Here is a 16,385-nt window from a genome sequence, read left to right as displayed (position 1 = left end):
AGTATTCTAAATTGCTGTTTGAATTTTAGCAAATGCTGCATTGTTTAGTGAATGAGGAGTATGTAAAAAAAAATCACATATTCTCCTTTCTGTCTTCCTTGCCTGAGAGCCCTTCACCCTTACTTAATGAAATGAAACAGTTGATGCCTTTAACTCCTCTTTTATTTAATCTCATTAATGCAGTCTGTTGGGATTCTTGTTGTGAGGTAACAGGAGCAGTTGGCGGATCTCGGGTGAAACGTGCAGTATTTTTCAGTTAGACTTTTAATTGATACAGCAAAATGTGTGAGAACGAACTTAAAACTAAAGCTGATGCCACTGGTGAGTTCTATATTATTTTCTCTCTTTTGATGCTTTATTTCACAAACTATCCTCAAGACAAGAATAATAATTCATAATCTATCAGATTAAAATATAGCCATTCTGTGATATGGTGACAATCAACTATTATTTGATTGTATATATAAATATTGAGTCGATTTGGATTTTATACTAGAAAACATTTAATTATGTGTATTGTCATACCCTGAAGTGACTGTCAAATGCCTTAGTGTAGACTGAATTCAAGTACTCATCTCATTTTACTAGCATAGGCTAACAGTGTGGACAGATTTGTCACAATTTGGCCATTTTACTTTTAGTGACTTGCACTATTATTTTATCATCATTTCACCTTTCAAATGATTAATTTTTAAAAGCCAGTTCACAAATATATTATATCAGGCCATCAATAATTTTTGGTGGAATGAATATTAGCAATGTGATGAATTGCATTTGAAGTTTTGCTCTCATTTTTTAAATAAATAAGTTATTAAATAGTTTGCTGAACATACATTGGCAGGTTTGAAGCATTAGTTTTAATTTTTTCAGGACAAATTATTAATGAATTCTTAATAGTAAAATATTCAACAACAGTTGAGATATTAAAATGAAAATTGGCACAATTGTTATTTTCAATAAATTATATACAACTGTTTCAAAAAGTTAGGAATCAAGCTAAAATGCTGTTTCATAAACTTAAAATTATGTCCTTTGAAAATATTCAGAGCTTTGTGATATCTGTATTTTTGAAAAATAATAGATATTTTATTGCAATTATTCACTGATTTCAAAATGATTTATTTAAATATATTATTGGTTAAATAAGTCACAATCAGCTGATTGCAGTTCTGGCCTCAATATAATATTTAAAAAGTATTTTTCCTTACAACCAGCAGATTTACTCAGGATACTGTGGCTTTTGTTGCTTAGAAATTAGTAACTTTGAACATAATAATGTCTATGTACATAATCCTTTTCAGTTCTGAATTACAATTAGTAGAGGCTCCTGTGTAAACAGAAATATTCCTTTCTCCCATAATTTAGTGTAGAATAACTTGAATTCACCTTCTGTTGTAAAATTATACAGTGCACAGTGTTTGATTTTAGGAGTTTATGTGTATGACAAGTGGAAAATCCTTAATTTTTTAAAATAATGAATCATTTGAACAAATGTCTGATTATATTTTTAAAAAACACATATTTTTCTTTTTTTCTAAAATATTAATAGAATTAAAATGAAATAAAGAATATTATCATTTAAATCTATAGCTTTTAAAAAAAGTTCCAACTTACCCTAATTTCAGAAATTTCTGGTTTTATCAAAATAACATATTTGTTGCTTTAGAAATAAATTTGCACTCAGTAAATGATATAAAAAATGTCAATATATTTTTCCAAACAAATTAAATCCTGCTAATAATATGAAAATGTTTTTGTTAAAATAATATGTAAAATATATAGATAACAAATGGGAAAACCATAAATATCTTCATATAAATGTTGCTATATGCTGTCAAAACTAAGACTCTGAATTTTATGCCTGTAGAGATAAAACAGTTCAGACAGAAGAACCTTGTTAAAATGAAATTTGAAAATCTTGGTATCTATTCTTCTTACTTGGTCATCATTCATACAACTCCTTCACCAGCTTACATAAACACTGAATAAAGCTGCTAAGGATTATGTGTAACATGCTGGATCTGATGCACTCAAAAATAAGATAACTCGAGTTCTTTAATATTTAGGATTATGCTGGTAATCTCTTTAGGGAAAGTGTGCAATATCAGCAGAACACACTTCAGTTTTTGAATGATCTGAGCAATAATAATCACAAATGTTTGGCAATGAGCCCTTTTCATACATGGTTTTTGCGTCAGTTAGGATGGAATTATGAGGTAACTTTCAAGTAACACCCTACATTTTCAGTTTACTTGTTGTTGTCTAAAACTAGGTATAAATGAGGATAATTTTTTAATTTATTCTTTTTTTAAGTTTATCTTTTTAAGAAAAAACAAATCTAAATATGCCTTTCCACAATCCCTGAACATGCTATCATTGCTAGATTGAAAGAGGAACTAATATTGTAGTTTCAATTCTGCAATTTCTTATCTCTTGTTTCAGAGATGAAATAAGACTTAAGATTGTGACTACAATTCTGTCATTACTTGTCAAGAGTCAATGCTAAAGCAATGAAGACTGAATTGCAAGTTTGCAATAGCATAAAGTAATAAGTTAATTCCTGGTGCAGAAACTTGCAATATATTTTTACTGTAATATTACCTGCATTAAAAATATCTGAAATTTACACATAATCTATAAACTGAGTCCCTCAGGAAGATAGTTGCTGTCAGTGTATATCCAAAGCACTTTTCCTAAATAAAAACTTCCTAAAGTCAATGTTGGGGGAGGGTTTTTTTTGTTTTATTTTGTTTTGTTTTTACAGATTTTTCCTGTATCATCTATGATGGCAAAGGAATCCCTGGAGATTCTGGTAGTTATCATTCTTTTGTTCATTTTATATTGCCTTTCCACTCCACCTCTCTCTTTTCTCTTTTACTCTATCACTTCAAGTATAAATATCTAACTTATATTCTAAAATTTGTTTTTTATTTATTATTGTTTTAATGTCTGTGATCATATTTGAAAACAGAAGTGCTTATACATAAATGTGAATTATACTTCTCCTTTTTTGAAAACCAAAAGAGTTTAGGCAATTATAGGATCATTGAATAAAAATTATTCTAGGAAGAAATTATCTCGATTATTACATTATGGTACTACCATTATGATCTTTTTTGATTATCAGTTTTATATAGCACAGTAATTCAACTATATCAAGGCAATATTTCAAGGGAAGATAAAATGTCACTCTAATTTTAAAGGTTGCTCCTTTTCAAGAACCAGGGCATTGAAATTAAGTTATTATTACTGAATTTGAGGAGAAATCCTTGCCATTCTTTTGCTGTACTGCCTTGTATTTTGTAAAATACATTTCAAAGGATTTGGTCTCTCTTTGTGACCAGAAGAAAAAATAAGTTTTTCTTGTTTTAGAACTCTGAGTTCTATGAGTAGTTTCTATCACTAAAGAGAGTGAGTAGTATTGTGCGCTTTTTATTTTAAAGGTGAGTTACTTAGGAATTCTTTGTTTGTATTTTTAATTATGGTCTTGTATAACCTTTAAATCACCTAACTTTAAATAATTAATAAATTTATATTTGTCAGTATGTTCCTTTTTTTTGGCCATTCAATAAATTGGCCTTTTATTTATTCAGTTATGCCTGAAAATAACATGATATAGGAGTAATATCTTAGAACACTGAGCAAAATGACTAAGTTAATTCACATCAATTCTGCTAATTTTGACATTTTTTGTCTTGACCAGCTGTTTTTTGTTTTGTCCAGATAAGATAAAATTTCAATATGTTTACACAAGATATGATGAGTGATTGCTGATAAGAGTATGGTGGTTTGGTAATTCTAACAAAATTCTGCTCTTAACTTTTATTTAGCTTCATCTATAGGTTCCAAGTTTAATTTAAACATTTTATTATTACTATCTTGCATTGTTATTAAATATTTGTATCCAATACATAACTTACTTGATATACTGTGAAGTAATTCTTATTTAATGTAGCTATTGATTAACCAGGACTGGCACATTATTACTAGCTCTGAAGCATATAACATTTATTTTATTATACCACCATGGATTATGCATGTATTCAGAGTTACATTATTGAGTAGAAGACTTTCACCACCCCCCAAATTCTCCTTTTTATCTATTTATTTTCTCCTCCTTTCCCTTGAGCCCATTGAAACCACTGCTTTTTTTTCTTTGTCTCTTCAAAAGTGTTTGTGTTAGAATCAAAAGTCAGTAACTTGTTAAGACTGACTTTTATCACTTGGTCATATAGTTTTAAGTTTCCTCAATGTCCTTTAATGTTTGGATAGTTAATTCCTTTTCATCTTTGTTTGAATGTCCAATTGTTAGCTTTATTCACTCATCTATTAAAGATAATTTGGTAGTTTCCAGTTTGTTGCTATTGCATTTTTACACAAATTGCTAAATTTGTGTTGCTAAATATTTACAGCATAATCATTGGGCTCTGTAGTAAGGTCATGTAGCTTTGTACAATCAGCCCCACTGCCTTTCTATTTTGTTATATACAAGTTTGCATTGCTACCAATAATAATCAAGCATTCCTTATGCTCTGTACATTCACCAAATTTTGGTATTGGCATTTTTTCAAAATGTAATATTTCTGATAACTTTAATGTCATCACATTGTCTTAATTGGTAATTACATGACTTGTGGTGTTAAGCATGTGCATATGCATGCACACTTGTGTGTGTGTGTGTGTGTGTGTGTGTGTGTGTGTGTGTGTGTGTGTGTGTGTGTGTGACCACATTAGCTTGTGATCAGAGCTTGCTCTGTTCTCAGTGTTCATTCCTGCCTCTGAGCTCAGATGAACAAATGTGGTGCCAGAATTTGAATCTGGGATGGCTGTGTGTAAGACAGGGGTCTCAAACTCAATTTATCTGGGGGCCACAGGAGGCAAAGTCGAGGTGAGGCAGGGCAGCATAAGGGATTTCGCTTACCGTATATTCGCAATAAAAAATCGCATTAGTAAGAAAAAATAGCAAAAAATCGTATTAAACATTTGCATACCCCGAACAGAACTGCTCGGGGTATGCGAATGTTTAATGCGATTTTTTTCTTACTAATGCGATTTTTATTCGGTAAGCAAATAATCGCGAATACTGCGATATTTGAAGTCCGGCCGCGGGCCACAAAATGTTGTACGGAGCCCGCAAATGGCCCGCAGGCGCGAGTTTGAGACCCCTGGTGTAAGAGAAGAAATTTACCTTCTGTAGTATCTCTCTGGTCTCATATTTATATTTATATTTGCTATCTGTACCTATTTCTTGGTCATCCCTTTTTGCCTTGTTATTTTCGATTTATTTTTGGACACACCCATTTATTTTCAAGGCTTACTCTTGACTTTGTGTTCAGGGAGCACTGCTGGCCGTGGCTCAGAGAACCATTGGGGTGCCAGGGATTGAAGCCAGTTGGCCAAGTGCAAATACAAAGCAAGTACAGTACTTTATATACTTCTGACTTTCCAGCTCCTACCCTCTTTGCCTCCTGTTTGAATTTTAAGAATTTTTGTATACTTTGAGAGCAAATCTTTTAATAATTATGGGTCTAACAATTTTTCTCAGGTATGACTAACATGTTCCTTCCAAGTTGATTTCCAGTATAGAAAAGTGATTCTCCACCTGAAAAAGAAGGGTTTTTCTCTTTTAACTTTTTTTAAAAGATTGAATTAACGGGGCCGGGCGGTGGCGCTAAAGGTAAGGTGCCTGCCTTGCCTGCGCTAGCCTTGGACGGACCGCGGTTAGATCCCCCGGTGTCCCATATGGTCCCCCAAGCCAGGAGCAACTTCTGAGCACATAGCCAGGAGTAACCCCTGAGCGTTACTGGGTGTGGCCCAAAAAAAAACAAAAACAAAAACAAAAAAAGATTGAATTAACAAAAGAAGAAGGGGTTTTTCTCTTTAAAGTTTTTTTAAGATTGAATTAACCTGTTTTCTGTTTGTCCTAATATATGTTATTTCTTCATCCACACACCCCTTAATGAAGATTATACTTCTTTTATGTAAGCTTTAATTGAAGGATATGAGTGGAAAAAAATTAATGTATTAAAGAGAGATAGGTTTTAATCTAATGAATCAAACTTGTTTTTGTTTTTTTTTTACAACTGAAAAAATTAATTATATAAAGTAAAGCGTATGTTTTCTTTTGTATATGAAGTTCTCTTCATAGATTTAGAGCTTCTAGACAGATTTAAGTTGTAGGGTGTCATCTCTTTTCCTCCAACAAAACTTCTCTGTTTTTATTTTGTACTTTTTTTAACATCCATACAATACTGTTAAGGATAGGATTTCATGCACAAAATATTCCAGTACCACACCTTCCACACACCCTCCCCTTTGCCATTTCCCAGTGTGCCTCAGTTTATGCTTCCTACTAAAGATCTGTTTTCAGTTTCTGTTGCTGTTGGGCATTTGTTATTCCTCTATTATATTAATTTATTTCCCACATATGAGAGAGATAGATCTGTGTCAATTCCTCTTCTGACTGACTTCACTCATCATGATACACTCCAGAGCCATCCAAGTAGTAGTAGATTTTATGATTTCACAACCTTATTCCATTGTGTACATAGATCATTGTTTCTTTATCCAGTCATTTCCTCCTTGGGAATTTGGGTCATTTCCGTATTTTGGCTATCATAAATAATGTTACATTGAAAATAAGGATACACATGTCTTTTCTGAAGTGAGTTCTTGGGCCTTTGAGTTAGTTGCAAAATAAAATTGCTGGGACATATAGAACCCTCAGTTCTTAGGTTTATTTGAGAAGTGTTTGATGGAACTTCTTAAACTTGACTGCACATATGAATCATGTATATATTGTCCTATTGCTCATTATGAATCTATAAGTCTAGCATAGGATGTTAGTGTTCACATCTCTGTCCAGTCATGAGATAATTTTGTCAATGCTTGTCATAACATGCGTGTGTTCATCAGCCAATTTCAGGACAGCAAATTGCTAAACAAGAGATGTGTAGAGAAATCAAACCCTCTCACTAATCCTTGTCCACATATCTGCAAGCTTTCAAAGTGTATCATTTCTAGAATTATCACAAATAACTGAGTTGAGTTTATTTCTCTGTTAAATATTGTTTGGGGCCAGAGCAGTGGCACAAGCAGTAGGGCGTTTTCCTTTCATGTGCTAATCTAGGACAGACCATGATTTGATCCCTTGGTGTCTCATATGGTCCCCAAAATTAGGAATGATTTCTGAGCGCAGCCAGGAGTAAACCCTGAGCATCAGCAGGTGTGGTCCAAAAAGCAAATATATATATATATATATATATATATATATATATATATATATATATATATATATATATATATTGTTTGCCATCCCTACCTCTACCAAAAGAGTAAACTTTGCACAATTCTTTTCCTAAATATAAAATCCCTTTTAATGGGAATACTAAAAAACAAGACATTTTATGCTAATATCCAGAAATTCCACCATGACCACATTCCAAGGGAAAAAACAACAGAGGACACAATATTAAATAGGTCATCAACATGAAGAAGACACAAGTGCTGATGACAATCACCAAATGTGCTAAAGAAACCCAGGAAAACGGGCATAACATGTTTCCTGGATTAACACAGTGGCCCTCTTTTTCTTCTGTCACGTCAGTTAATCACCATAATTGAAGGGAATAATTCTTAATTTGTCATTGTATTATTTACAAGGAGAAAGGCCTGAATCACAATTGAAGAACAATATTTTCAGAAATCCATGAAGTTTATTTTCCCTTAATGTTGGGGAAATATTTAATTCCATCAGTTTTTAATATAATATTAATGGTTATTATCTTAACACTAGAAAACAAATCTTAAACTTTAATTCAGGTCTGGAAACTTATAAAAAATTAAACTCTAAGTTAGTTTGTCTTGGCTAACATTTGTAGGGTGCAATGCAAACATGCTCCCAGATGCTGCAATGCCACTGGTCTAAAATCTCACTCCAATTTCCAGTCTAAATCTCCAGATCCGTCTTATACATTGTCTCATAATTAAAACTCTGACAGGATGGGCTATATCTTGTGAGAATTAATTCTTACATGAATTTAAACTACTATGAGTTACAAAAGTGAATTCCTTTGCTTCCAAAGGGGATACTTAACTTATTAGCAGTAATTGCCATTAATGATAATACTAATTGCTGTCATTGTTCTATGTTAGTCTCATTCTCTGTTACTTCCATCCTCTGGGAATTTAGAGTAGGCAAGTAACTCTTTAAAGGTCAATGCTCATATGTAAAAGATAAATCAACTCTTTTCATTTATGCTGCAGATTATGCCTTTGAAAAAAGTGACTTTGTCATTATCACATAATAGTTTTATTTTTCTTACTCTAGTTTCCAGTAATATATAATTTAGAGAAATCTAACAGATGTTATCATTTGGTCATTCAGAATTGTCATGAAATAAATGTAACCAAAGACACATGGATCAACTCTCAGTATAATAGCCCAGAGAAGATTTGTAAGAACCTACAAATCTAGGAATCTACAGTTAGTAGCCCTCATGCTACTAGCTCTGAGGGCATTGTAATAGAAATTAGAGTGCACATACTCTATATTTGGTTTTGAAGCAGGAAGACAGAACTTAAAATCAATGTACCCTAATAAACATAAGCCTGACACATATTAGAAATCTTCTAAAATTTAAACTCCTTTAAAATTATTTTAAAGGAAATAGCTCAAACTCTTAACTTCTTCCTCAAAGTCATCTCTCTTTTTTTTTTTTTTTTTTTTTTTGCCACATGAATTGATGCTTAGAGGTTACTCTTGGCTCTGTGCTCAGAAATCACTCTGGCTTGGGGGGGACCCATTGGGACACCCAGGATTAAACCCAAATCTGTCTTGGATTGGCCACGTGCAAGAAAAGCACCCTACCACTGTGCTATTGCTCTGGCCCCAATTCTGTATTTTTTAAAACTATTTCTATCTCACCTCAAACTTGGGGATATGTTCTGATAACTCAAAATAATAATTGAACTAGATTTCAAGGATACCTGCTTCAATTTTGGTTTTGTGATAATGTGATATCAGTAGATATGTACTTAATAGATGAAGATATGGGGCCAGAGAGATAGCGTGGAGGTAAGGCGTTTGCCTTGCATGCAGAAGGTCGGTGGTTTGAATCCCGGCATTCCATATGGTCCCCTGAGCCTGCCAGGAGAGATTTCTGAGCATAGAGCCAGGATTAACCTCTGAGCACTGCCGGGTGTGACCCAACCCCCCCCCCAAATAGATGAAGATAATTATAAGACTGCCATTGAGAAGAAGTTACAAATTGCACTTTAAATTTTAATTTGTCACAAATGTTAGATGAGATACATTCATTTAGGAAAATGAGATACAAGTTAATATTCTGAGATCATTTGCAAAACGTTCTTCTTTTTGGAGGGGGGAATAGTGATTGGGCCGCACAAGCAGTGTTCAGAGATTACTCCTGGCTCAATGTTCAGGATCATTCCTGGTAGTACTAAGGGGACTATACTTGATGCCAGGGATGGAACTGGATCACCACCTGCAAGACAGATATGTTATTCACTGTATTATTTCTCCTACCCTGAAAAAATGTATTTAATTAAAATAGTTGTTATTATTGAAAATTTCCACTGTGAAAATGTAGATTGCATCATACTTTAAAATTTTTCCTACACTTATAATGGTTATGACTTAAAAACACTATATTCAAGAATATATATATTCCTGAAACCATTATAGCAGTCCTGTAAATAATAGTTACCTAAATAAAAATTTACCAAAAATTAGTCCTCAAAACACATATCATGTGAAAAAAAAAAGGTATTTTTTTCTTTTCTTTTCTTTTCTTTATTTTTTTTCTATACTTAGTTTTACTTAGAGCTTACTTCTGTCTCTCAACTTATGCCAGGTGGGCTCAGGGGAGCATTTGGGATGCAGGCCTGAAACCAGGGTGGACCACTTGTAAAGCAAGCCCCTTAATCACTGTACTATCTATCCATCCAGCCTTTAGTTTTTAAGTGTGTGTGTGTGTGTGTGTGTGTGTGTGTGTGTGTGTGTGTGTGTGTGTGTGTGTGTGTGTGTGGAAGGGGGAATGTATAAAGAAAGAAATATTTGTTCTGTTAGCTCACTAACAATTTCTAATTTGGGCCAAATTGTGGAATCTGAATCCTGGAGCTGAATTTATTAGTCTTTCAAAGAAGAGAATGACTTTAGGAATATCTGAAATTATAAGAAAATGAAATATCCTGAGCACAAAATAGAAAAGATTTTCTGCACCACTAGCTTTATTATAATTAAAATTCTGTGGACAGAAACTACAAACTCAGTTAATATAATTGGAGCTACTGTAGACCAAATTGTTTTTGATCTCCCATAAGGCACACATCACACACACACACACACACACACACACACACACACACACACACGAAAGAAAAGAAGAAAGGATGCTGCAAGTATAGCTCAGACTAATATTCAAGTAATATAGATATATTACTGCTGCAGGCTAGCTTTAGAGGTTTGGTTGTATTAGAGAAAACCTTTGAGCTCTTTCAAGGAGAGTGGATGCATGGGTGGCAAAATGTGAAGAAAATGAGAGGCCACACAAAGAATGTGGAGAAACGGTGTGTTCTCTACTTTAATGTGGGGGACAGGTATATATGAGGTAAACTGCCAGTCATATTATGAGAAGAATGTTCACAAACAAAGCACAGATTAAAAGAAAAACAATTCACCTGCTAGGGGGATATGCAGACCTGACAATAAGATCTATATAAAGTAAGAGTCCTCAGTTAAAAAAAGAGAAGATTAATGTTAGCATCTCAAAGCAGTTCCTAGCAGGATAGCCTCAGATGTCAAATAAGGGATTAGTGATAATCAAGAATGCTCTATCAAATTCCTGTTCCTAAGGGTCTCTGTTTCATTGTTTAAAGGCCAAAATGAAGGAAGCAAGCTATAGCTAAGGAAATGAGGATTTTATACCTGGTAAAAGTTTTGACAGCCCAATTCTACATCCTGGCCAAACCTTTTTTGATACAAATTCTGAGGTAAGAGTTAACAAGTTTAGAGATGTCCCCAGAAACAGAAACTGCACGAACATTTTAAAGACAGAGAGAAAAAATTATTTCTAAGTGTCTTTAATTTGGTGTAGGAATTTGCAAGGTAAAGAGAATTTAATCAAGGCTATATTTGCCCATAATACACGCATCAGAAGGGAGAATCAATTATAGGTCAATTAGATGTCAGTAACATAACACGAATCTCAAAAATATTACTAAAGAAATTGACCAGTAATACACAAAGGGAAGAAGCATTATAGTGGGCTTTCTGGTGAAATATTTCTTGGGAGCATTTGAAATAGCAATCCATGCTAAGAATATGACATCCTAACAGGCCTTCTGTCCATCCTCCTTTTATAAATATAAAAATTCTTATCAAAGGTGCAACATATTACTGCTAGGTCCTTAGGATTTTTCGATTTCAGTTCCTTCACATGTTTATTTACATGCTATAGAAAAATTTTAACTAAAAGTTGATTCATTTAATTCTTAGCAGATATCTCATCATATATCAGACTCTTTTACAAAATATACATCACTTCAACCCAACATTGGAATTTATTTTTCATCACCTCAACTAAAAAAAAATTGGTCTTACTTCAAACTTTAATTTTGAAAAAAATAGTTGGGCTGTACTAAAATTTAAAAAAAAAATTAGAACTGGGGCCAGAGAGATAGCATGGAGGTAAGGCGTTTGCCTTCCATGCAGAAGGTCAGTGGTTCGAATCCCGGCATCCCATATGGTCCCCTTAGCCTGCCAGGAGCTATTTCTGAGCATAAAGCCAGGAGTAACCCCTGAGCACTGCCAGGTGTGACCCAAAAATCAAAAAATTAGTACTGTTTTTAAAGTTATAAATTCTATCTTTTGTTTTTCATTGGATTCTAATATTTCGTGTTTATTTGTTTTTAATTTTTCTCCTTTCCCTTCCCTGAGGCATGCTGCTATTGTTGCTGTGATGTCTGGGGCTCTGACATTTGCCTCAAGTAAGGGTACACAATCTCTTAGTTGTGGTTCTCACTTGGGTGCTCACAAATCTAGAAGTGGTGCTTGCATCTTAGAAGTAGGGGTGTGGGGGGAGGTCAAACCCCTTGCTGATGGTCTGCGAGTCCAAAAATAACTCCCAGAAAGATAAACTAAATCTCATTCTTCCGTCCCCCCTTTTGGGGGAGACCTTGGTAATAATATCCGGAGTAAATAATCAACAAAGGCAAAAGATTAGGGGACCAAAGACTCAGCAAAGAGAGTTTTTTTGTCAGTTGCAGCCAGCTCCAAAAAGCAAACCGAACAAGCCGTCAGCTCTGGCAAAAAGCCCCTTATGCCTCCCCTACAAGCTATTTTATTCTTTCCTTAATCACCCCCACCGATCCAGGTGGGACGACAGGCAAAAACAATATTACAAAAAATACACAACAATTCCCTCTTTTTGTAAACAAACAATAATAATATACAATACAATAACAATGACAATAATAATAATGTAACACTATTTAACCCCAAACACATAGTTACAAAAGCAAAATTTAATGAAATATAACATAAATCCTATAAAATTAAAAAACAATTACAATTAATTAAAAAACATTAATTACAGTAATCAAAAATACAGAATTAAATATACTTTAAAGGATTCTAATCATAAAAAATACAAATACATAAGCTAAAAATTTTTTACCAAGTCCAAAGTTACTCTAAAAAGATAGGGAGTATAGAACTCCTAAAAGTCCAACCAAAGACATTTGATGAATCAGGAAAGACGAGTTGTAACTTGATATAGGACACAGCACTGGAATAGTTAATGATGTATTCCTCAGTCCGAGATCAGGAGGCTTGCAATTGTGGGTGAAAGAGGCGATCCACACATGTGATGGGATTCCTACAAATAAAACGTTAAGGACTAGGAAGATAGAGGGAATAATGAGGAATAATAAATTAGGGGATAAAATGTCAGGAAAACGGAGCTATATACAAAGCCAAGAAGCTTTCAGTCTAAGGAATTGTGTCAAATGGATGTAACTCAAACAGACTTATTTCTGAAAAAAAAAAAAACCATACCTTCATGTCTTAGTGGATACATATTCTCGATTTATTTGGGCAATCCCTATGTCTTCCCAAAAATCTAAGGCGGTTTGCAGTGTTCTTTTACAATGTTTTTCTGTTATGGGTAGTCCGTATTCCATTAAAACTGATAATGGACCCGTCTATATAAGCAAAACTTTTGAATTTTTTTGTAAAGAATGGCAGATAAAACATCTTAAAGGAATTCCCACAATTGTCAAGGACAGGCAATTGTCGAAAGAGCCCACAGAATTCTGAAAACTCAATTGCAAAAGAATAGAAAAAGAGGTTTAATGCCAACTGAGCTGTTATCTTTGACTCTTATCACACTAAATTACCTAAATTTACCCCAAGGGGAGAGCTACACAGCTGGGGAAAGAATTTTAAGGAAGATAATCAGAGACAAGAAACAACAAATATTCCAATTTGGATAAAAGAGGATAAAAAATGGATTGCTGGTTATCTTCTCTTGAGAGGGAGGGGTTATGCTTATGTTTCTACAAATGACAACCCTCCCAAGAAATTTTGGGTCCCCTTGCGCCTCCCCTACAAGCTATTTTATTCTTTCCTTAATCGCCCCCACCTGGAAGATCCAGGTGGGACGACAGGCAAAAACAATATTACAAAAAATACACAACAAAAGGGATGTTTCTGTTTTAGTGGTAGTTTTTGAACACATATTGCTGAGGGTCATATTCTTTGATTGTGGTGTTCACAAATGTACTGACCAAAGGCCATGGTGGCTGTACAGTAAATTTTTTTTATCATTTTCTTTAGTTAAACTATGATTGACGAAGTTATTGATAGTTGATATTTTAGACATGGAATGTTCTAGCACCAATCCCACCACCAGTGTCAATTTACTTTCAAGTTCCCTCACCAACTCACCTATAATACCCTGCTGTGCTCTGGTCTGCCACCTTCACAGGCACTTTTTTAAAGCTTAGTTGTAGTTTAACTCTCATGTCTTCAATGATGTTGACTCTGTGGTTTAAATGTGGAGGGAGACCACTGTTATACATTACTGATGTACCAGAGACACTTGACCCCTACAGCCCCTTTACCTCCTCCTCTTCTTACTTTCCCCCTCCATTTTTTCCCTCTTCTGTTCTTTTTCTGCTCATGCTCTCACATCAAGAATGATGTAGGCACCTTTCTTTACAAGCTGCACAGATTTAATTGTGGTGCTTGCTGGGAGTCACATAATGTTATTTGTGGTGCTCACACACAGTTAGTTTCAGGAAATTAATTGTTGCTTCAGAGATTATAAACAGCAAAACTGCCCAGTTCATACTGCTTAGCTGGCAGAATTAAGATTAGGACATGTGTTAGCACTAGGCACCAGTGATCTTATTCTTGCACACAAGTATTCTAAGTTGTTAAACTATGCTCTGGGCCCACAAAACTTTTGTGCACCATAGAGAACTTTATAGAGGTGTATGTTCTAGAACTTGAAGAAATTCAAACATGATAAATATCTAAATAACTGGATTAAGTTGTTAGAAATGAAACAGAAGAAATGATAACCACAAGGGAACGCACTACAAAAATTGTTTCCTACAACCAAAAATTAATTAGTGCTACCTGTTTTGATGGATGCCTTTAACAGTTTGGATATATTAGGGTATTTGGGGAAGAGCAGGGAGAAGATAATAACTTTGTAATTAATATCACTATTGTAGACTTGTTATATAAAGTAAAAAGAGTTTAAGCATATTGTAGACCCAAAAGATATCATAGAAGATAAAGCATTTGCCTTGCATGAAGCTGATTTTGGTTCCATCCCCTACAACTTATGGTTCCCAGGCAACCCAGAACATAAAGATGAGTTGTTCCTGAACACTGCTGACTGTATTACAGCCTTTCCCCTACCCAAACTAAAAAAAAGGTTACTGGGTATTTTGAACAATCAAAGAAATGTCTTCTACATTATCTAGTGAATACATTAATGAGATTTATTTATCTAACCTCAAATCTACTATCACCATCATTCATTCTGAGAGAGCAGGATTGAACATAAACAGAACTGAAAACAAAGTGACCTTTCATTATATGGTAAGGAAAAAGAAATGGTCTTTAGGAGAAATTGAACAGAAGCAAATTACTCTCTTCAAAGAGAAATAAATTTTGACCATTGTTGAAGAAATTCTACTTGTTAAATCCTGGGACAGTTAATTAATTACTCTTCAGAAATTTTTCAAAAATAAAGGAAAAATACACTGCTTAAATTTAGCCTTTTATTACAAAGCAACAAGATTTTTATTTAATTTTTTTATTTATTTGGTTTTTGGGCCACACCCTGAGATTCTCAGGGGTTACTCCTGGCTCTCCGCTCAAAAATAGCTTCTGGGGCAGGAGAGATAAATCACTCCTGGAGCAGGAGAGATAGCGCAGCAGTAGGGCATTTGCCTTGCACTCAGTTAACCCAGGACAGTCCTGGGTTCTCTCCCCAGCATCCCATATGGACCCCCAAGCCAGGAGTGATTTCTAAGAGGATAGCCAGGAGCAAACCCTGAGAGTCACTGGATGTGGCCCATTTCCCCCTTCCCAAAAAGAAATCACCCCTTGGCAGATTCAGAGGACCATATGGGATGCTGTATATAGAACCTGGGTTTGTCCTGGGTAGGCTGCATGCAAGGTAAAAACCCTACCACTGTGCAATCTCTCCTGACCCAACAAGATTATTTTTAATAACCAATAAATCATTAAAAAAACATATCGAATGATGAATAAAATACTAGTTTAATCTCCACAAAGGAATACTAAAACAAAAGTAGAAATAAAAAAGATACAATAAATTTATTAAACTAAAAAATAAACATATGTCAAGACATCTTTCAAAAAATTTGAGTTCATCTGAGTTTGTTTCTCAGAGTAATATTGTTGACATTTTCACTGTATCTAGGATGGCAAAAGAGTTAACTCACTTGCCATAGCTTGTTATGTCTAAGCCACTGAAACCTCCCTTAGAATCTCAGCTTAAAATCTTCATAAATAGCATATAATCAGAGTTGATTCACTGAAAGACAAGTGAACAAGAGGTAATGGCTGATGAGATGACCAGGCATTCATAAATGGTAAAGATTGGTGAGAATAAAATCTGTAATCCTCATAAGTAACAGAAATAATTTGACTTGAAGAAGTATTTTATAAAATACATCATATGAACTAGAAAGTTGTAGGTTAGAAGTAACTTTCTTAAGTGAGTGAAGATAAAACTGGTAATTTAAGTTATTTGCATTTCTCTTCACCTATAAAAATTACCATATATGATTTATTCTGCCAATAGTAAAAAAGTGACATT

At 34.1% G+C, this 16,385-nt stretch overlaps 1 protein-coding gene across 1 annotated transcript in view; it reads left to right on the top strand.

Moving 5' to 3' along the window:
* Positions 1–281: 281 nt before the first annotated feature.
* The window catches only part of RORB (RAR related orphan receptor B), a 93,986-nt gene continuing 77,882 nt past the window's right edge, over positions 282–16,385 (top strand). Inside the window, exon 1 of the mRNA XM_049770814.1 lies at positions 282–321. Coding sequence (XP_049626771.1) covers positions 282–321 — 40 coding nt within the window. The remainder of the gene's footprint in view (positions 322–16,385) is intronic.

This window comes from Suncus etruscus, chromosome 3, assembly GCF_024139225.1.
Source record: "Suncus etruscus isolate mSunEtr1 chromosome 3, mSunEtr1.pri.cur, whole genome shotgun sequence".
Lineage (NCBI taxonomy): Eukaryota > Metazoa > Chordata > Mammalia > Eulipotyphla > Soricidae > Suncus > Suncus etruscus.
Note: the sequence above shows the minus strand (reverse complement) of the source record. Positions and strands in the feature narration are given on the sequence as shown.